The following is a 23248-nucleotide window of genomic DNA, read 5'->3' on the forward strand; positions in this document are numbered from 1 at the left end:
GATCTTCCCAACCCAGGGATCTTCCCAACCCAGGGATCAAACCTGCGTCTCCTGCCCTGGTGGGCTGATTCTTTACCAGTGAGCAGCAGTGAAGCCCTGTATACATCCCTGTACCTCACCTCCTGTATTTTTGCGTTTTCAATCACCATCCACCATAGAAGGTGAGGCTCTCCTGGGGTTCAGCCCCGCACCTCTCATCCGTCATCTCAGGATGCCTCTGCTCCTCCCCACAAAATGGGCTCATTCTCTGAGTTCGTTTCATCCTCAGCTTGGGACATTGTGACATCACTGCAACAAGTTTCCAGGTAGATCATCAGTTCCTTGAGTGGGCAAGCCATGTAACAGGTTACTTAATTCAGCTCCTCATCTCTTGAACTGAGGCAAGACACATTCAATTCATTCTCTTTTGGGCTCTGAGACTGACATACACACCTATGGTCACAGGAGGAAACCAAAATATGCCAGACTCCTACTACGTGGGCCTTGTCTCGCAGGGGAAAACTTCCCAGTCTCAGATACCGGCCACTTAGGAGTGTTTGAAAGGTGAAAGTGAAGTCGCTCAGTTGTGTCCAACTCTTTGTGACCCCATGGACTGTAGCCTACCAGGCTCCTCCATCCATGGGATTTTCCAGGCGAGAGTGCTGGAGTGGGGTGCCATTTCCCTCTCCAGGGGATCTTCCCAACCCAGGGATGAAACCCAGGTCTTCTGCATTGCAGGCAGATGCTTTACCGTCTGAGTCACCAGGGAAGCCCCAGGAGCCTTTAGATGATTCCTTCAGAGAGTTTTCCCCTGGGACTTCACACACGTAACTTTGTTACTGGTGCTCAACTTTCTAACCAGCGCCATTTCAGACCACCCTTTCGTTCTCAGCCACTAACTGTCTTTGCATTATCGTTCAACGAATCTGCCACTTGCATATCTTACCTGGGCTGCCACCCAGAAGACTGTACCGCTCTTGCTGGCTGTGCCCACTGTCTTTGCCTGAATCACGCCCCACATCCACTCGGTACCCCAAAGAACTTCCCTCTTTTCCCTGTGGTAGTGCCTGCAAACTCTAGTTTCTGCGCATTAGATACCTGTCTTTGGGTCTCCCCTTCTGAGATCTCGTCCCCATCTTTCTCTTCTTCATTAATATGTTCTGTTCCTATTGGCAATTTTCCCTTGTAATCTGGAGCTCGTTTTCGTTTATGAATGCATTGCTAAATGATAAACTTTGCCAAGTATAAATAACTCAGTGTTTTTTAGAGCTCAATTTGAAAAGAACTGAACATGTGAATCTGTTCAAGGAACAAAGAGGAGGCAAAATTGCTCCATGTGTATTACACACCTCATTGTGCAACGCAGCCAAACCTCCAGACACAACAAAAATGCACACGCTAGGCGCCCCTTACCCAGCAATGACAGACCACAAGCTTCATGTTAAAGGTCAAAAGTGAAATGCCTTTAGGAGTTCCCTCAAAATCCTAAAATAAAAGTCACATTCCAAACTTCACAATTCTCATGAATGCATCACAAAGTCACCATTATGCTATTGAAAAGGAAGACAATTAAGTGCTTGTATTACAGGGGAAATATTCCAAAAATGAATTATATAGTAAATTCAAGAATCTCCCATTTCTTGCTCACAAATAATGAGTTTGTTTTGGCTTATTACGTTCTTGACACATCGCACCTCCAAGGACAGAGACCCATCCCAGTCCTACATCTGCAGAACTAAATTGGTGTGTTGACTTTTTTAAAAAGTTGCGTCTCAAAATGCCCTTGCCAATTATCCTTGTGGACCTGCCCCATTCCTGTCCTGTTCTGAGAATGTGGAATCATGTCCGTACTACCCTAGAGGTGAATTCTCTTCCTTTTTAAGATATAAAGCATTTCTCATAGTCTTTTCTTTAAAAAATATACTTTATAAAATGTATCCAAATATCCATCTGAAGCTCTTGCTCTCTTATATTCTCTCTCTGCCCAATATAATTATCTATTTAGATTACTATATTAAACTTGGTCTGCTTTAGGAATGACCCAATTCTTTTGGACCAGCGAGAAAGAAGGGCTTTTTCTTCCACCCCAACTACATGTCCCATTTTTTAACCACTTGGATGTAAAAACAAGTCTCCAGCTCCGAACTTGTCCAGTAAACAGAACATCCCTCAGCCGGGGACCTCGCCAACTTCTCTGACGCCATCGAGTGGCCCACCGAACATGGCAGCCGGCCTCCGTGAGGCCCTCCTCCTGGGATAAGAGCTGTGAGAGACAGCACTCTTACACAATGACAACGCTGAGGAAGGGCTGCCCCCGTCTCTGCAGCTGGAAGTACTATCTTTGCAAACCAAATGTGAGAAACACAAACGTGGACCATTTTTCAACCTTCCAAAAAGTACTCTGTGCTCCTTGAAGCATAGTTTATGACATTATTTCAAAATGTTGAATTAACATTAGTTAATCCTTTAGCCCCTGGAGGATGACCGAAGGAAACGCCAGATTAGCAAGAAGCGGAAAACAAGCAGATTATTCAGAAACGGTGAGGAAGGAAAAGAGTCAGTGCTTATCTGCTGTGATGCTGAAAGCGAGGTACCAAAAATAGAAGAAGGTCGCTATTTCTAACATGTGGGTTCATATAGAAACTCAATTTTAATTAAAAAAATCTATAAATAGTCAAGAAGGCTAAGAAGTCTAGACCTGGGTGAGCCCAAATCACAGTGTTTGTTCTCCATCAGATAGTGAAGGGCGACATGAAACCCTGCCCAGCTGGGGCACGTGGTCACTAGCTTCCGCCAAAGAACCTTAGTGGCATGAGGGACTCTTCTCACCGCCTCACGCTGCAGCCGTTTACCCACTGGCCAGGAGTGTCCTTTCCCATCACGTGCTGGTACACATCCCTCCGTTCCCTCCAACTGCCTTGAAGGCAACAAGCGAGTCTCGACGACGCGTCTCCCATCGAGTATTAGCTTTCCAGCTCACGCCCCGCACCCTGAGTCTCCGTGACAGCATCTCCCTGTGCCCCGTCCACACCCACACCACCCTGCACGCTTCCCCAGCGCAAGCCCGCCGGCCAACAGTGGCGAGCAGGCTTCATCTCACATCCTGCCAGTGCACGGCAGCTGCTATATTTACACTAGCCCTGCTGCATCTATAGACACCCCTGCTGCTGCCGTGCCTGCTGGGACTCAAAGCATCTACTAGACGACGGCTACGCCTGCACACACTGATACACCTACTGATACAACTGGTGCATTCACCTGCTGCTGCTGCTGCGCCTGCTGATACTAACAGTGCCTTTACCAAGGCTACTAACCCTCTACCAAGACTACTAACCCTCTACCAAGACTACTAACCCCTCTACCAAGACTACTAACCCTCTACCAAGACTACTAACCCTCTACCAAGACTAGTAACCCCTCTACCAAGACTACTAACCCCTCTACCAAGACTACTAACCCTCTACCAAGACTACTAACCCCTCTACCAAGACTACTAACCCTCTACCAAGACTACTAACCCTCTACCAAGACTACTAACCCCTCTACCAAGACTACTAACCCCTCTACCAAGACTACTAAGCCCTCTACCAAGACTACTAACCCCTCTACCAAGACTACTAACCCCTCTACCAAGACTACTAAGCCCTCTACCAAGACTACTAACCCCTCTACCAAGACTACTAACCCCTCTACCAAGACTACTAACCCCTCTACCAAGACTACTAACCCCTCTACCAAGACTACTAAGCCCTCTACCAAGACTACTAACCCCTCTACCAAGACTACTAAGCCCTCTACCAAGACTACTAACCCCTCTACCAAGACTACTAACCCCTCTACCAAGACTACTAACCCCTCTACCAAGACTACTAAGCCCTCTACCAAGACTACTAACCCCTCTACCAAGACTACTAACCCCTCTACCAAGACTACTAACCCCTCTACCAAGACTACTAAGCCCTCTACCAAGACTACTAAGCCCTCTACCAAGACTACTAAGCCCTCTACCAAGACTACTAACCCCTCTACCAAGACTACTAACCCTCTACCAAGACTACTAACCCCTCTACCAATACTACTAACCCCTCTACTACCGCGGCTGCCCCCTCGCAGGTATTAAGCCCTCTACTGATACCTTCACAGATGCCACTGCTGCTGCTGCTGCACCTGCTGCCCTCACAGTACCCACTAATACCGCTACTATTGACATCTACAGATGCCGCTGCCGCTCCGCCTGCTGATCTAATGGTACTCGCACCTCTACTGATACTACGAACACGTCTACTGATACGACGCTATCTCCGCAGACACTGACAGACCTACTAAGACATCCACAGCCGGCGCTGCCGCCGCCGCGGCGCCTGCCGTTACTACTGACACATCTGCAGATGCTGCTGCTGCCGCTCCCACGGCCGTGAATACCGCCACTACCGCTGCTAATACCCACTAAAACCGCTGCGGCTGCCAGTACCACATCCGCTACCACGCTAGTACCGCTGTTGCTCAGCCGCTCAGTGGTGTCTGACTCTGCGATCCCAGGAACTGCAGCGCACCAGGCTTCCCGGTCCTCCACTATCTCCCGAGTTTGCTCAAACGCATGTCCGTTTAGTCTCTTAATAGCAACAGTCTACCTGCCACTCCCGCCGCTGCTACTACCACTACAGATAAACAATGACTGACACCAATACGCCTCCCAGCACATCTGCCAGCGCCCACTAAAGAGCACAAAGTTACATCTGATGGCACCGCCCTACCCGGGTCTGTGTCAGGCCTTCTGTAATGGGACTCTGGGCTCTCACCGCACAGATGGTAAAGGGGCCAAGGCTGACCCCAGCACATACAAGGGCAAGCTGGAGAGACTGCGGGAGGAGGGAAAGGCTGAGACAGGAGCGACCTGAGGACAGATGCACCCGGGGCAGGGAGGCTGAGAAAGCGAAGGTGACGGGGACCCAAGGCCAGATGTGCACACGCAGGGCGAGGTGACCGGGGGCCAAGCAGAGACGGGGGCAGGTCACTGCTTTACTCAAGGGCGTTGTTCACCCTGGGGGGTGCTGGGAGGGGCTGCAGGGCAGGCCAGGGCGGGTCTTAGGGTGGGGGAGGGGCTGAAAAAGAGATGAGGGCGCCTGGAAGGTCTGACACCAGGAGTCAGCCCCAGACAGCAGGGGGCCTGCCCGGGGGCGGAGACACGGGCAGTTCAGGGCCAAGGCAGCCGAGACTGGCCATGAGAGGCAGCCAGGGGTCATCTCGGGACACGCATCCTGAGTGAGGGGGGCGGCGGGAGCAGTCCCCAGAGAGACCGGGCCGCTGCTGTGAGACAGAAAAGGGGTCCGAGCCAGCTGGCGGGGACGCATGGCAGATGTCCACGGGGACAGGACCCTGAGGGACAGGTCAGCGGCCGATGACCCCTCGGGGGCCCTGCAGCTGGCTGGAGCTCGGCTTCCAGGCCCTGAAAGTTAACTGCTCACACACAGCCTCCGCCCTCAGGACCTGCGCCCCCTCCGTGTTGCGGGGGACGGACAGACAGACAGGCCCCAGGAAACTAGGTGCTGGGTGGGCACGGCTGGACCCCAGCCTGGCCCAGGGCTGGCCCTGCAGCAGCCTCTTGGATGGTCTGCTTGATCAGGTCTCCCCACGACGAGCACGGAGCACTCCCGCTGCCTCTGAAGCCCCGAGAGCCGACCCCAAACGCCACCCCACCCCCCCTCGACCCCGTGGCCGCATCCCACCAGCCCTGCCTCAAGGAAGAAGCCCACTCGGCGGTCTGCGTTAGCTCAAAGCTCTCCTTCCAAACAGGGTTGGAAACAACTCAAAACTCCAGAAAATTCAGGAGTGGCGTTTGGAAAACTGCAGGCAGAGGGCGGGGGAAGGCAAGGCATGCTGCGGGGCTGTGACCCCCCGCCCCGGGGCCACCCACCTGGGGAGAGTCTGGCACCCCCCACCCCAACCCTGATGTCAATGGGGGGGCGGGGGCGGGGGGCTTCCAAGGCCGAGGAAAGGGCGGTAGGCGCACAGAGGCATCCTTTCTGACAACGTCTACAGGGAAAGAAGGCTCTCAATTGTTTTCATCCACCTTTGGACCACAAGAACAGCCCTGCTCCAGGCTTGGGACGTCTCAGCGGCGAGCCAGACAGCACGTGTCCCCACTGGGCCCCAAGGCCGGCAGGCTGGAGTCCACATGGTCGGGGCAGCTGCAGCCTGGACCCCTGCCAGCCTGGGGTCCACAGAGGAGCCAGTCCCAGGAATTCCTTGTCTGCCTGGGGGTCCCCGTTTCCTCTCCAAACGAGAATGCCCCCTGGAGCTGAGGCTCCCTTTTCTCCCACTGAATCTGGAACAAATGGGGTTTATGTTGGGGTTCCTATTGCATGTGCAGAACTTTCCTCCAGAGGCCAGAGGCCACCGTGTCCAGAAGGGAGTCCGGTGTCCTTGGGAGCCTCCCCAAGGGGGCCTCGCAGGGGAGCGCGCCTGGCTGGAGTTCAAGGATGCGACCTTGGGAATCAAAGGCACCTCCCATCAGGGGGCTTCCGAGCTGTCTGTTTGGAGGAAGTGCAGACAGAGCTCCCGGCAGCTGCTGCCCAAAGAGACACTTCCTCCCTGGACGAATGGAGGAGCTGCAGTACCTGCAGCCCAGGAAGCAGCACCTGTTTCCAGACTCAGGAAAAAGCTGCTAAGGACTCCGGAAGCCTGCGTGCCGCCCTGGACAAACTAGACCTGCACCCCTGGGGTTCACAACGCTGGTCACACAAGAGGATGCGTGTCACACTCAGACCTGCTACCACTTAGGGAAGAAGGCACGGGTTAAGAGATGTGTGGACTTTTATCTCTATAACCACAATCTGTTTAAAGATTATCTAACCACAAGGTAGAGCGTCTGAAAGACAGAAGTGTCCTCACTTCACTGTGCCAACTTTTATTACGGGGGGGTGTGTGTGTGTGTGTGTGTTCTCTGCACAGACAAAAACTAAAAACTGTGACAATGTGAGTTAATTCAATATTTTGTTGTTCACTCGCTAAGTTGCATCTGACTCTGCAATCCCATGGACTGCGGCATGCCAGGCTTCCCTGTCCTTCACCATCTCCCAGAGTTTACTCAAACCATGTCCATCATGACGCCATCCAACCATCTCAGCCTCTGTCACCCCTTCTCCTCTTCTTGCCTCTGACATAGTTGGAAAGAAAATGAAGACACATCTACATTCAGAATTGTGTGGAGATACACACACCACTCATCAGAGCTAAGTACTAACACCCTGCTCCTTCTAGGTGGAAAACTCGAGAAGCAAAGGAACAGGAGATGCACGCAATGCCACAGGCTGTCCCCAACAGGGGCCACACATCACAGACCACCTCTTCTCTCCAAACCTCCTGTCTTCTCCTACGAGAGGTAGTGTGTGCTTACATGCCCCCACAAGTGTACACGTGGGCACACGACGAGCTCAGACACCGGGACGGGCCAGCTGTGTCCAGAGGGAACTGGGTCCGTGCAGCTGAAACTTCAACATGAAATGTCTCTGCACTGTTTAAATTTTACGTCTGAGACACAATTACTTTCCTGCTTTCCCGGCTTCATCAGGGCATCTAATGACCCACGAGATGTTTATGTTACACTAGAGTTTCCCTTAAAAGGCCAGGACATTCTTCACAGGCTCCCCAGGCCGCCTGGCTCCTCCAGCTCCCAGGGCTCCAGCTTCACCCCCAAACTGCACACCCCCACCCTCTGAGTGTTCGCTTTCCAACCGGGATCACGGCTGCCGCCTCTGCGGGGTTTGTGCACGCCCCACCCCAACCCCTGCAGCACCGTCTCCTGGAGCTCCCTCCCCTCCACGCCTCAGGACCCAGTGCCCCCTCCACCATGGGCACCCAGTCCCCCTCCACCCCACTTCATTCTGCCTGCGACCCTGGGCCGGTTTCTGGCCTCCATCAGGGCTGGTCTGTGAACAGCAGAAGGGGTCACCCTGCAGTGGCCAGAGCTCACGGTCACCAGGCTTCCCCAGGGTCGGGTCTCCGAGCTGCGGGCCAAGAACAGAAGTGGGTGCATCAGGGCGGGCAGGCCCGTCTCCACATGGAGCGCGCACACCGAGAAGCTGAGGCCGCTGCTGGCCTTTCTCCCAGGACGAGGCCAGCCCCACCTGCCCAAGAATTCTAGTGGCATCCCCTCCTGACCTTGAAATCAGATCAGATCAGATCAGTCCCTCAGTCGTGTCCGAATCTTTGCGACCCCATGAATCGCAGCACGCCAGGCCTCCCTGTCCATCACCAACTCCCAGAGTTCACCCAGACTCACCTCCATCAAGTCAGTGATGCCATCTAGCCATCTCATCCTCTGTCGTCCCCTTCTCCTCCTGCCCCCAATCCCTCCCAGCATCAGAGTCTTTTCCAATGAGTCAACTCTTCGCATGAGGTGGCCAAAGTACTGGAGTTTCAGCTTTAGCATCATTCCTTCCAAAGAAATCCCAGGGCTGATCTCCTTCACAATGGACTGGTTGGATCTCCTTGCAGTCCAAGGGACTCTCAAGAGTCTTCTCCAACACCACAGTTCAAAAGCATCAATTCTTTGGCGCTCAGCCTTCTTCACAGTCCAACTCTCACATCCATACATGACCACAGGAAAAACCATAGCCTTGACTAGACGGACCTTTGTTGGCAAAGTAATGTCTCTGCTTTTGAATATGCTATCTAGGTTGGTCATAACTTTCCTTCCAAGGAGTAAGTGTCTTTTAATTTCATGGCTGCAGTCACCATCTATAGTGATTTTGGAGCCCAAGTCTGACACTATTTCCACTGTTTCCCCATCTATTTCCCATGAAGTGGTGGGACTGGATGCCATGATCTTCATTTTCTGAATGTTGAGCTTTAAGCCAACTTTCTCACTCTCCACTTTCACTTTCATCAAGAGGCTTTTTAATACACCTCAGCAAATACCATGTGATAACACTTATAGATGTACTCTAAAATATGACATACTGAACTTGTGAGACAGAACCAGACTCACAGACATAGAAGACACACTTAAGGTTACCAAATGCGAAAGAGAGGGGAGGGAGAAATTAGGGGGTGGGGATAAACATATACATACCATTTATAAAACAAACAAGGACCCACTGCAGAGCTCAGAGAATTAGATTCAATACGTTATAGTAAACCATAATGGACAAGAACATGAAAAAGAATGTATGTGTATATACATATATACGTATGTGTGTGTATATACGTGTGTGGGTGTAGCTAAATCACTTTGCTGTACACCAGAAACTAACAAACCACTGTAAATCAACTCTACTTCATAAAAAGAGAAGCGATGTCCCCGAACTCTGCCTTCATGTCCTTCCTCCCAGGACATGCTTCACTGACGCCAAGGAGCAGAGAAAAGCGGTGAAAACCAGCTAGTCTCTTCGACTATCTCTGCATTTTACATCCAAATCTCCCAAATTTTTGATATTATCCTTTAAATCCTTCAGCACATCTCAGCCCCAAAGAATGCACTTTGTTCCTCAAGATAAGGTGGGAAGCGTTAACCACGTAATCTCCTCAGCACCAGACTATTCACACAACTCATCTTTCAGATCAGGACGCTGCAGGAGTGAATGGGAATGCTGGGAATGATTAATGATCAGGCTGAGGTCACAGGCCTGGGCTGGCTGGCACCCTGCACACCCCATTTTCTGCCCCACGTGGCTGATGGGAAAAGCTCGACTTTATGAGTCTCCATATCCTGCACCCCCAAAGCAGGCACCCACAGTAAGAGGGCTTTCAGGAAGTGGGCGGTACCTCCTGGGACTCACGCCTCCCCGAGAGTCCTTCTGTGCACACCTGACGAGCCTGGGCTCCGTCACATTTGCTCAGAAAGGGTTTCTCTTTTCTATACTTTCAGAACTCTCAACTGGATTCTTGCGGTTACTCCCACCTCTGCCATCTGCAGATGAACAGATTCTAGATGCATCTCCGAATCTCAACTGTCCCATACGCCTTGGCAATCGACAAGCCAATCAGCAGACAGGGGCTGCGTGTCCCAACCTCATAACGATGCTACCACTGCCCAGGAGGCCGAGAGGCACAGAGAAACCAAGACACAGCTGAGGACATGGGATCTGCGCACAGCCAGAGGCCATGAGTGGTCCCAGAAAACGAGAGAGAAACGCCACGCGTCCAATCTCAACAATGAGATGCATGTTCGCCAAAGCTGTCCTCCCTGCTCAGCTCTCCCACCCGCCTCAGAAGTGCCTGCATCCTGCCTGCTCCTCACGGCCAGCTCTCTGGCGACACTGTCGAACTGAGCACTTCTCATATCCACTGTCAGAGTCAGGCCTTCCTCTTCGATAAATCGTGTTCAACAGATCTGACTATAACAACCTACTATCCAATCCCCCAGGCTTCCCAGGAGGCTCAGTGGTAAAGAACCCGCCTGCCAAGCAGGAGACGTGGGTTCAATCCCTGTGTCGGGAAGCTGCCCTGGAGGAGGGCATGGCAACCCACTCCAGTATCTGTGCCTGGAGAATCCCACAGATAGAAGAGCCTGCAGGGCTACAGGCCACGGGGTTGCAAAGAGTCGGACACGACTTAGTGACTGAACAACAATAACCAAATCCCCCTAGACTGAATCTATGGAAAATGTCTCTCTAAGAGTCTGAAATATGCTCCAAGCATTGCCTCCTTAAAAATGCACTGCACACAGACAAACTTACGGTGACCAAAGGGGAAAGGGATCAGTCAGAAGCTTGGGATTAACAGGAATACCCTCTGTGCACGCGTGCCAAGTCGCTTCAGTCGTGTCCAACTCTTTGCAACCCTGTGGACTGCAGTCCACCAGGCCATTCTGCTCTGGTGTGGCAGATGCGGCTTGAATGCGTTACTATGACACCTGGGCATCCTGGGAACTTCAGCTGGCCTTACCCACCCTCCACTCTAGGAAGAGAATTGCCAATTAAGGGTTAAGCCTTTTAAGGGTCATTTCTATAATCATTCCCCAACAAAAGGACTGTAGTGTTGGAGAAGACTCTTGAAGAGTCCCTTGGACTGCAAGGAGATCCGACCAGTCCATTCTAAAGGAGATCAGCCCTGGGTGTTCTTTGGAAGGAATGATGCTGAAGCCGAAACTCCAGTACTTTGGCCACCTCATGTGAAGAGTTGACTCATTGGAAAAGACTCTGATGCTGGGAGGGATTGGGGGCAGGAGGAGAAGGGGACGACAGAGGATGAGATGGCTGGATGGCATCACCGACTCAATGGATGTGAGTTTGAGTGAACTCCGGGAGTTGGTGATGGACAGGGAGGCCTGGCGTGCTGCGATTCATGGGGTCACAAAGAGTCGGACACGACTAAGCGACTGAACTGAACTGAACTGAACAACATACATTTAAGCAGAGATTTTTACATTAACAGCTTTTCACAGCAGCAAGATAACATGGGATGTGGCCTGCCCCTGTCTAGGGCAGATGGCTAATACATCTTACCCAGAACTTTGACCTACGTTTTCTTTCTAAAGCCACTCAATATTTTCCCACAAACAGGCTTCATGTTTCTGATTCATTGGTCCCTAAGTCACAAATTAGATGGGTTTTGCCCAGGAAATCTGGAAAACTTTGGTCCCTGGAACAAGACTTGAATTCTGCCAAACGGCATAACTCAAGAGAAAAGGGCTCAGGGGCCGGCTGTGACCAGATCTCCTCCAGCTTCAAGAAGGTGCTGAGTCAGAGGACACCCGCCCTTCTCTCTGGGGGCTGTCCCCCCAGGGTTTCCATACTGAGAAAGGTGACATGACCTCTGCACCCTCTGAGCTGGAGGCCCCCGGGGCGCCGCCCTGCTGGTTACAAAACCACCCCCTCCCGACCGCTGGCCTCAAGCCCCTCCACCCTGGGTCCCGCGGCCGTGCCACCCAGCAGCTCAAAGTAAGGCAGAGGACCACGGTCTTGCATCATCACTGTTGGGACACACACCATTCTCGCTCAAGTGCCTGGGAGCCAGGAACACTGGAGAAACCCTCTTGCTTTTTGATGTCCATTCCTACATCTGGTATTTCCTCATCTGATGCCTTTGTCCACCCTAAATCCAAGTTGTTTTCCTGTAGCCAGCTTTGTGTAATTTCCAGGGCAGAGAGGAAAACCCAGCTAATTCATTTCCCACCCGAGAGATATTTCAAAATTTCTAATCTCTAAATAAATGGAATAATCTTGAATGTTTGCTAGTCTCGTGAATTCACTTTAGAGACACAAAATAAGTAATATTTCCTATAAGAAAATTTAGTTCTTTTCTTCATTTTTTTGTAACTCTTTTAACAAAGTCGAATTTCTGAGGCTGGGCCATTTCTAAAACCGCCAAGAGAGACATCTTTTAAAATAATTTCTAGTTCAGCATGATCAAAGGCCAAAATTGCTTGTATTAATGCCATACACAACCTTTGAGGGTAGGAATACTTGTCTGCTTTTTGTTCTACATCCTGGGTGTACAATAAATATTAATTATGAGTAAATGTACAAATGAATACCTTTAATTATATTGATACATGCAGAATAGGTATGGTATACATATAGCTAATATATGTGTTTTATTGCTGTTCAGTTGCTAAGTTGTGCCTGACTCTTTGTGACACCATGGACTATAGCCTGCCAGCCTCCCCTGTCCATGGAATTTTCCAGGCAAGAATACTGGAGCGGGTTGCCATTTCCTCCTGCAGGGGATCTTCCCAACCCAGGGATCAAACCCGGGTCTCCTGAAGGTGGATTCTTTACCACTGCACCATCTGGGAAGCCCATATGCATTATATACGTACGTACATATATATATATATAGGCTGTGCCAAGTGGCTTGCCAGATCTTAGTTCCCCAACAAAGGATTGAACCAGCACCCCCAGCAGTGCGAGTCTAGGACTGGAAGAGTCCTAACCAGTGGACAACAGGGATTCCCTGACTGCATGTTTGTTGACCCAGAGTGACTGCTCAACATTCACTTACTGAATGCAATTTCAAATTATTTTGAATGTCATAAGCAAGACACTGAGCTCAGAACAGATTAATTTGTGTTCTGTGCTTAGGTGAATTCTTAGCCTTGCTTGTTTTATTTTCACTAATGTGAAAAAAAAAAAAAAAAAAGGCACTTTGATTACAAATTTGGCTTCCAGCCTAAAACAGTGCCCAAAGTGATGTGTCTCAAATGTGTTTTCCAGTCAAGAAAAAAGCACACATCTCTATAATATGTTAGTGAATGAAAACCTCCATGAAAGAAGAGAAAAATTTAAGGCCAACAAGAAATAATAAAAAATGACTGATTACAGAAATTGTTTAAAGGTTTAAAAGCCTGAATTCCAAGAATAAAGAAATAAAATTTCATTATTTCCAAGTACTTAGGAAAACACATTTTAACTATTACTAAGGCATCCAGAAGCTATTTGCTCAAAGCTGCTTTAACAAACTGATAAGAAGCATCTGCTGCTCACGTAATGTTTACACACACAAGTATTTGTTAAAGATAAGGGGTGAATTCGGGATGGATTGAGCAGATTGCAGCTCGTCCTGTGTGGTGAGGAGTGCGTCACCCCAGCTTATCAGCGACTGGGGCTGACTGGGGACCGTGCCGCGTACCTACCCGAAACCCATGGACCCAGGAGCTGCACTATCCAAGCTGCAGCATTTTTTTCCCACCATGAACCCATCTTCCTGCTTTGGCAAGCTCATCTTAATTTTACAGGCCATTTCCTGACCAAAAATGACGAGTTATCTTAAACCACTAACCCCAAGTGGTCTGTAATTTCCAGGAAGTGGATTTGGCTGTAAAAACACAGAGAACAGAAATTCCTCGTTCAGGGGCCAAGCCTCGGAGGAGGTGGTAGGTGAGGCGGGCATGGCAAGAAGATGAAGTCACACTCGAGGGCTCCTGCCCACCCTGGAGTCCTGGCTTGGGAAGCCTCTAAGCAAACTCCAAGCCCACCATCCGCAGACGCGAAAGTGAGAATGGAGCCATAAAGATGGGAAAACGCAGATATACCGTGGATCAACACGAAAAACCGTACACCACGTCTCCACGTCCCATCGCCAAGCCCCCTCCAGCACCCTAACACCCCACATGCCTGCATCGGGACCCTCCCACTCCCCAAACCCACCCCCTCCCCCAGTGGCACCACAGGGCTGGAACTGCCCCCAGTAACAACAACCAACAGGAAAAGGGGTCGTCAGGCTCGGAGGACAGCCACAGCGGCTCAGCATCGACTTGAGCACAAACCACCGCTCAGAAGAGCGTGGCTACAGCTCACCTCCATCACGGGGCCGCCCCTGGAGCGAGGAGAAGGGGTGAGGTCTGTGGTCCCCGGCGCCCGCAGCATCACCACCACCCACTGGAGACACGCGTCTCGGGTGCTCCCACACCCGCTCAGCACCATGATGGACCTTGTCCATTCGAGGTAATCATGATTATAACAATACCACCCTAACGCAAGCTTTAATGCAGGGATAGTGGGGACCTAAGTTTCACACAACCCCGCAATAACTCCGTGACATTAAAGTTATATAAAATGCAACTCAAAAAGTAAAGCTAATTAAGAAAAGGAGTTGTTTATATTTAAAAACTGACATTTTTAAAGCTGATGTTTTTGGCTGATGCGAAGAGCGGACTTATTTGATGCTGATGCTGGGAAAGACAGAGGGCAGGAGGAGAAGTGGGTGGCAGAGGAGGAGATGCTTACATAGCATCACTGACTCAACAGACATGAGTTTGAGCAAACTCCGGGAAATAGTGAAGGACAGGGAAGCCTGGCGTGCTGCAGTCCACAGGGTCACAAAGAGCTGGACATGACAGCGATAGATTTTGGATGAGGTGGAAATTAACGTTCTCATGCTAAAGAAAAAGTCACTGGTTGCATAAAAGGATAACTGGGTTTTAGAATACACTTTGATGGCTTTCCCTATTACAAAAATAATGCACTTAGTTCTTAAAAATATTGTCAGAGACGCAGTAACCAAATTTGCCACTTATAAAAATACACATTAATATTATTTCTTTAATAGAAATGAAACAATACCATAATAGTTATCACTGGGCCCATCTGTAACATTCTGAAACAGGAAACCAGGACTGACGCTGTACCCTCAAAAATGCCCCATATGCTAAAGGAGGAGTGTTGGGGGCATTTATTTTTCTCAAGTGAAGACCTAGGCTACCATGCATCTCTATTCTGCTGAAAGTTATTTGTGATGTTATTTCATGTATTTAGGAGATACTCATTTGATTTTTATTCTTGACGTTGTATTGTTTCAGCCTGCGGTCCTTAGATATGAGCAGCAATGATATACGATATCTTCCAGATCCTCTAGGCATGTGAGTGGGAGCTAGGAAAAGCTTGTGCAAATAGCTTTGGAAACTGAGTTACACATAAAAATCCTTGACTTTTGTTCTTCACAAAGGAACATGCTCATTTTTAAAGCAGAGACTCAATATAAATATTGTAAGAATTTCGATTTAATTTCCCTTCAAATACAGGAACACTGCCTCTACACAGTCCACTGAGTTGGACAACATTTACTGAGTCGGTCCAGCTCTGTCCGAATGGCTCTACGGTCTCCAAGTGCTGGGAAATTTGATGAAATGGGAACACTGCCCTCTCCCAGTGCATGGCCAGCCTCTCTTGCTATTAGCTGAGTAGGAAAGAGAGGCCCACAGCACACCAAGACAAGAACCGAGTAATAAACACCAGTAATTCCAAAACTCCGGACAGAATCTTGACTCCAGGAGCAGCAGAAAATGAGGAGGCTGGAGAAACACCCTTTACCAGCAAGGGAACCAACAGATACGCATGGAATATATTGCCTTAATACCCGATGTGGGCGCTTGCCATCTGTCTTTCCCTTGACCACAAGTCAGGCAAGCTTTAAAACTCAGATGACAAGAAATGCTCTTAGAGTGTGCAGACTAAAAAACAAACCTAGCAAAGCAGGAATATTACTAAAGCACGGAATAAACTATTTACACAGAGCTCAGCCTTGTGTATATTTCCAAGCCGTGTTTAGTCTGTGGTGGAATATCTACTCCAAATGCCCAATTGAGAGGAAACACCTTCACTGGCATTACTTTCCTTTTGTTGCCTAACTCTACCACAGGGGTCAGCAACACAACACAATTTCTGGCAGCCAGCCCTCAATTCCTGCCGGCATCTCCCGGGGTCCGGAGTGAAAGGCAGCCGGGAACACTGGCCCCAATACAAGTAACTCACGGCTCCCCCCAAGCATCAGGCACTCCCCAGATGGTGCAGGCATTTTTCAAAGAAGCTCTGTTCTCCAGCACCTCAATCTCAATATCATCAAGGGTGTGGTTCCATCACACGCAAGACAACACGATACCAGCCACATGGCCGTGATAACAACTGACGTGTTTTGAGGGCTTAGTGGCTTCACACACACACACACGACGTCTCTGAGGCTTTAAAGGCATCTGCAGATACTTCTGAGTTGTCTTCATTTGATGGATCAGGGACCCCAGGCTCAAAGAGATTACACTGCTCCACGAGACACGGATAAATCCTTCATGACAACTACCCATGCTGCAGGCTGGGGAGTATGAGGAACAAAGCCAGATAAATTCATGAATCCATATTGCAAAGAGTATACACAAGCAAGCCAAAATAAAACAACAGCAAGATACTACTACACATCCATTCAAGTGGCCAAAATCCAAAACTGTGACAAAGCCAAACGCTGGCGAGGACGAAGAGCCACAGGAAGCTCAATCCCTGATGGTGGGATTCAAACTGGTACAGCCACAGCGTACTGCCGTCTTCCGTCTTCCGAAACCAAGCCTACTCTTCCCAAGCGACCCAGCAGTTCCGCCTTGGGTAACTGCCCGAAAGCTGAAACCTTAGATCCACACAAACACCTGCACAGGGATGTTTACAGAATCTTTACCCAAAACGGCTGAAACATGGAAGCAAACCAGAGTGTACCTCAGTAGGTGAGAGGATAAACTGTGGTCCACGCAGACAATGGAATATTAGGCAACGTGAGCTATCAAGTCATGAAGACGTGGAGGAAATTTTAAGCGCCTAAGAAAAAGCTAAAGAAGCCAATCTGAAGAGTCTACATAATGTAATGATGCCAGCCGAATGAAAAGACAAAAGTACGGAGACAGTGAAACGATCACCAGTTGCCAGGGTTTGGGGAGCGAAGGGGGTAAACGGTCAGAGCACAGAAGACCTCTGTTGCTGTTGCTGTTTAGTCACTAAACAGTCGCCAACTCTTCCCGACCCCATGGACTGTAGCCCCCCAGGCTCCTCTGTCCGTGGGATTCTCAGCAAGAGCACTGGAGTGGGTTGCCATTTCCTTCCTTCTCCAGGGGATCTTTCCGACCCAGGGATTAAACCCATGTCTCCTGTCCCTGGCATTGGTAGGAGGGTTCTTTACCACTGAACCGCCTGGGAAGCCCAGGAGGCCTTTCAGAGCAGTGGGAACACGCGGCAGAATGCTGCAGTGGGGGCTACGTGCCTTTACACATCCGTGCAGACCCGCAGGAGATACAGAGGTGAGTGAGCCCTGAGGTCCGCCGCAGACCTTGGATGACGATCATGCATCAGGGCAGGTGCATCAGCTGTGACCTAACGTGCCACCTGGGGAGGGACAGTGATACTGGGGGACACTGTGCTTGTGGGTCAGAGAGGGTGTGTGAGAAAGCTCTGATCTTCCTCTCCATTCTGCTTCGAACCTAAAACGGCTGTAAGCAATCAAGTCTTCATTAAAAAACAGACAAACCAAAAAAGCCACCCAGCCAAAGAGGCGGGGGACCTTTGGTCAGACAGCAGGTAGCCGCTGTGGGATGGCGAGCAGAGGAATCACGTGGTCATGAGGGATCTCTGAAGCCTCAGGACACTGGGAGGAACATGCTAGAGAGAAGACAGGCGGGAAAGAGGGCAAGAGCCGGGAGGGGTGTGCAGCAAGCCTGCCCGAGCGGGGGTCCTGGAAGGGCCAGCCTGGGGGACCCGGAGGAGTGGACAGCAGGGGGAGAGGGAGAGCGAGTGCCCGGGGACACAAGGTCAGAGACAAGCGTCTCCAACGAGGCCACGGTCCCTGAGCCGAGCGTCAGGAAACATAGGGGCGTCAGTGACCAGCACGGGCAAGTGGAGGAGGGCAGTCAGTCTGGGTAAAGGATGGCAGCTCGGTTCTCGTCATGTTGGTTAAGTCTGTGATCAAAGCTTCGGGGAGAGCCCTGAGAGAAGGAAATGGCAGTCCACTCCAGTATTCTTGCATTGAGAATCCATTGGACGGAAGAAACTGGCGGGCTACAGTCCATGGGGTCACAGAGGGCGGGACACGACTGGGCTCATGGCACAGGCAGAGTGTTAACGCAGGACAGCAGAGGTAAGATGTTCAAGAGAGTGTGGACACCAGCCTGGGGTTCCAGAGGAAGGTCTGGTGTCCCCCTCACGGAATGCCGACGGATCATGGGAGTGGGGAGGGTGGAGAGAGCCAGAAGCCGGCTGGAGCCCACCCCTGCGGTCCACCCAGACTGAGGGGTCTGGAAGAACAGAGAGGCAGAGAAATAGAAGGATTCCAGGCAAACGGATGTCAGGGAATGAAGGCCAGGAGGACAATGGCATCAAACACAGGATGGAAGCGGTCCCCGAGGGCCAAACCACAAAGGCTCCTCCAAAGCCACTCAGAGTGGTGAGCACCTCAGGACACGCTGACAAGCAGAGCATTTTGTTTTACATCCCCTTTCATTGTGTGCACCAGAGTGGGTGGGATATGTCTTCTGTTCTACAGCTCACATTTTTTTAGTGGTTGTTTAATAATAGCAGGAAGAGCAATGCTCTGATGATATTATTTTAGGCATTCTATTGTTGCTTTTGCTTACTGGAGCCCCAGCACTCAGAATACCCAATCTGCTGGGGAGATGTTTTCAGGAGGCCAATACTCGTCCAGTTGAGGAAACCATCCTTAGAGCAAACATTGCCTCACCCAAACAAGAGTTGCAAATTACTCGTTGATAGACACCACCCCCTCCCCCCAACTCTAAAAGGATTCGTTTCGGCGCATCACTTGTGGGTTCAATTTTTCTGCAAAAGCTCTACCAGTTCTTAACTAGATAACCAAACTCGTTCAGGGACGACCATCCTTACCAGTTCCAAGAAATCTGCAGACAGTCTTGTTAATGAATAACGCAGGGTTTGAGAATCCCCTCACGGCCTTGCCCCACTGAGGGGAGGTTTTCCAGCTCAGCTCCTAAAGCACTCACACCCGCGATCGGTCATCCGTGCTGCAACTCTGCAAACATCCCAAGCCATCTGCGAGCTCTGGAGAGGGCCCCAGTTTGGTGTGAGCAGGGGTCTTATCACAGCTCTCCAAGACCCGGGCCATCAGTGTGTCTCCACCCCTCCCAGGGGAATGTTTGCACATCACAACTGTGAGTGAAGCAGTGGTATCCTGGTATCTCAGAGAAGGAAGCCCTCAAGGTCATCTTTCAGTGCAAAGACAGCCTAGCCTGAGGGGTGAAAGGGCTGGGGAAGGGCCGTCCAAGCTTCTGAGTGTGATGCACACGGCGATTCACAGGGAAATAAGAAGCTGGGTCTACGGCTCCCGTTCCTCTCCCAGATTCAGAGGTGGGATGCCCTCCTGGAACTTCCCCTGACTTTCCCAAAGCTGGGTTAGGTGCTCCTATGGCCCTGGGTTCGCACTGACTGTAGCATTTGCCAGCCTGGGTTGTATTGGCCTGTTTCCTTCTATTTCTCAGGAAACCGCAGCCCTCCTGGCGGGGGAGGGCAGGGTCTACGCTCTGAAGCACAGCCAATGTCCAGTGGAGGGTGTGGCCTGAAGCCACACTGGGGCACACGTGTGGGATGAAGGCAGGATCCTGGGCCGGAGGGCAGATCTGCCAGGGAAACTGAGGCAGGGGGTTACCGAGTCCTCGGAAATAATCTGCTTAATGAAAGCAGACACAACATTTAGGACCCTCTGGTCCTTAAGTCCTGTGTGTGTGTGTGTGTGTGTGTGTGTGTGTGTATGCCTACACCATTAACACACGCGTGTGTGTTAGTCAGTCATGTCTGACTCTCAGGGACTCCATGGACTGTAGCTGGCCAGGCTCCTCTGTTCATGGGATTTCCCAGACAAGAATACTGGAGTGGGTTCCCATTCCCTTCTCCAGGGCATCTTCCCAATCCAGGGTTGAGCCCTGGTCTCCCGTAGGTGAATTCTTTACCATCTGAGCCACCAGGGAAGCATTAACACACACATTCATAATTTTGTGAGTGTGCACTCACACACAAGGGTTGCACACTTTTCTCCTGGTTGGTACGAGAGGCAGCCCAGATGTGAAGAGCGTGATGGTTTAGACTCTGTCCTCACCAAGCCCCCTCCAGGGACTGGGTTCATGGTGCTGTCTCGGGAACTAAGTCAGAAATCAGCCCTCTCATTTAACTGACATTCCCAGAAGAACGTGGGCCACACTCACATGGGAGTTCAACCTCCCTTCACCCAAGTTCTAGGTCATTCAGTCCCAGAAGAGTGACTAATAGTCTAGAGATGCCAGCACCCTAGGCGGGCATCACCACGCTATGGAGAAGTTCACATGTCTGATCCTGAGAAGTAATCTGTCAAGAAGCATCACACAGACCAGTCGGAAAGGGGGCGTCTGGAGGCTGCAGAAGGAAGGATTTATTCAGCTCCTGACTGCATGACTCAGAACAGAGGACCCTCAATCATAACTTTATGGGCAGATTTTTCTCTTGGGTCTGCATCTTACTCCTCCATTCTTGCCTAAGAAAGAAAAGTTAGGGAGGAGTGTGGCGATGAGAAAAAAAAAAAAAAATCCCTGACTTAGGAAACCTGCCCGCTAGTAAATGAACAGTATGGCCATAGCACATAGGACCCAACATAAAACCAAACACCTTTCTTGTGCGTAATAGTAACGGCAAGGGCAGCCTGTGCCTGACACACAGTAGGTGGTGTTTGTGTGTACCAGTGCAGGCAACACAGGCTCAGATACCCAGGAAAGCCAGCAATCCAAGAATCAATTGTGTCGGCTTCTGAATTAGGATCTGGTCTATGGGCAGCATCTTATCATTAGAAATGCATTTTTAAATGATATTTTGCTCAGATCAATATGGAAATTATTCAACTATTTGGTACCCCTAACAGTTGATTTTGGAAGGAGGTAAGTTTAAAAAATAAAAAAAAAAGTTACTGATGGCATGAAAAGTGAGACCAATTTTAAAATTAGCCAGATATTATTTTTAAATGGATTTTCTCATACAGAAATAAGCTATTTGCATATTAACACATTTTCTCTCTCTTGGTTAAACCAGGAAAAAAAATATGACAAAATGATAAGACCCATGAAGTTAACTGGTGATCAGAGGGTGTCCACCTGCCAGATGTCTTAAAACATAACATGAGATGTGAGGGATAAAGCAAAGCCAGGACAGGAACATGCACTTGGGCTTTAAGAAAAATTCAAGGAAAGTGAAATAATCCCAAACTCAACAGCAATGAGTTTGGCTTCTCACTCACTGAGTGGCTCCTGCTTCACGCTCGAAGCTAATTAAAAAGCCGCCTCTTACGATGGGCTTGGCTTTGCTAATATCATCAATAGGAAAACTCAAGTGCAAACAGAGCTTCATATTCCAAACAGAGAACTTCTCTCATTTCCCTGCCACCTCTCCTTGGAAGTGTGAAATCTTTGCGTCAGAAGCTCTAGACCCAAATAAAGAGTTCAAGAGCTGCCTCTGTTGGAAGCATTTTGTCATCATGACCAGAGAGCGTTTCAATAACCGACTAGGGTGCTGGCTGGCCTCTGGGCTGCAAGAAAAAAATCTGAAGCTAACCACTGGTGTCGTTCCCTACCCAGTGACAGCAGCCAGCCAAGAGCCAGACTCAGTTCCAAGGTATGTATGCATATTGTCAGTTCATTCCGGCAAGTAACAGTTCATCATTTATATATAATCAAGTCAGTGAGCTTCATTCTTCTTTAAGAGAAGGAAAAACAAAAAAAAAAAAACCTGAGAGCCAAATTATGTGAAACAGTTAAAGAGTAAGTGGGAAATGCCAAAAGCAGTAACATCATTTTTAAATAGTTGGGGGGTTGGGGGGGAAGCCACACGTTCCTGGGGTTCTGTCTGCAAGTCTGTGACGGTGGGGAACAGCTGAGGTCTCGGGGGAAGGAAAAAAAGTAATGAACAGCAGCACATCAGGGATCGTCCAAAGCTGGACGCCTCCACTCTTGCAAGCCTCAGTCCCAGATCCTTTCTGGGCAAACACACAGCCCGAGGAAACGAAAACTAGCAAAACAATCTCTGCACAGAACAATAGATGGAGTTTCGTTTTGGTTTCACACTCAGATATAGCGTGGTTTCAATTTTTTTTTTTTTTTTTGGTATATTAATAAAACTCATAGAGTGGAGTTTGGAAGCGTTTGAAAGCTGGAGGACAGAAAGGCCCGCCGCTGCTCCTTAGCGTGTTTCGGCGACAGCAAAGTCGTGGGAAAGCGAGAAGACAGCTGTTTCCAGGCAAAGGGCCCAGGACTGTTCAGCATCAACCACCAGAGTCTCCAAAGCTCCAGAGAAACACGCCCAGAGCGACGCCCGGGCACATGTGTGGGGCTCCGAAGAGCACGGGGCACGCCTGTCCACCCTTCCCGCCCCGGCCCCCTCGGGCGCCCGGCGCAGGTGAGGGCGCCCGGCGGCCAGGCGAGCCCGAGGTGTGAGTTCAAGTCCCGCGGACTCCCGGGTACCCTCACGCCGCGCGGGGCGCACCAAGCTCTGCTCTCTCGCTCCCCTCCCGAGGAGTCCCCTGACTCGCCCCTACCCAGCCCACAACAAAGGCGGCTCCCTAAGGCGTGCGCCATCGCAGCCCACGGGGGCCCCGGCAGGGACCGGCCAGGAGAGTGCTCCTGGCGGCGGCGGCGCGCGCGCGCGCGACCCCCGGGCCCGGAGGGCGGCTCCGGCCGGGGACAAAGGGGCCGCGCGGGGCGCCGGGGCGCAGGGCGGGACGCCGGCAGCCCAGCCGACCGGGACTCACCTTCGCCGCGGCCCGGCTGCTCTCCTCGTGGAGCAGGAGCGCGGCGAGCAGCAGCAGCAGCCAGACGCCGAGCCGGGGCCCCATGGCGGCGAGCCCGGGGCGGCGGGGACCGGCGGGGGGCGGCGAGGGACGGCAGAGCCGGCGGCCGGGCTCTCGCAGGCGGCGGCGGGCGGCTCACTCTGGCAGGGCCGGGGCTCGAGCGCGGCGCACCGTCCCGGGCGCGGCGGCTCGCGGCGGAGACCTGAGCGCGGCCAGGCGAGCTCCCCAATTTGTTGGCGCTGCCCCT

The 23248-nt window shown here is 50.8% G+C and overlaps 2 protein-coding genes across 2 annotated transcripts in view; one reads left to right on the forward strand and one right to left on the reverse strand.

Annotated features, from left to right (window-relative positions):
* Positions 1-23236, reverse strand: part of COL4A1 (collagen type IV alpha 1 chain) — a 142217-nt gene extending 118981 nt beyond the window's left edge. The window contains exon 1 of the mRNA XM_055543012.1: positions 22963-23236. Within this exon, the coding sequence (XP_055398987.1) occupies positions 22963-23046 (84 nt within the window). The 5' untranslated portion in view covers positions 23047-23236. The remainder of the gene's footprint in view (positions 1-22962) is intronic.
* Positions 22311-23248, forward strand: part of COL4A2 (collagen type IV alpha 2 chain) — a 160502-nt gene continuing 159564 nt past the window's right edge. The window contains exon 1 of the mRNA XM_055543011.1: positions 22311-22610. The gene's annotated coding sequence lies outside the window, so the exon portion shown is untranslated. The remainder of the gene's footprint in view (positions 22611-23248) is intronic.

This window comes from Bubalus kerabau, chromosome 12 (genome assembly GCF_029407905.1).
Source record: "Bubalus kerabau isolate K-KA32 ecotype Philippines breed swamp buffalo chromosome 12, PCC_UOA_SB_1v2, whole genome shotgun sequence".
In the NCBI taxonomy this organism is placed as follows: domain Eukaryota; kingdom Metazoa; phylum Chordata; class Mammalia; order Artiodactyla; family Bovidae; genus Bubalus; species Bubalus kerabau.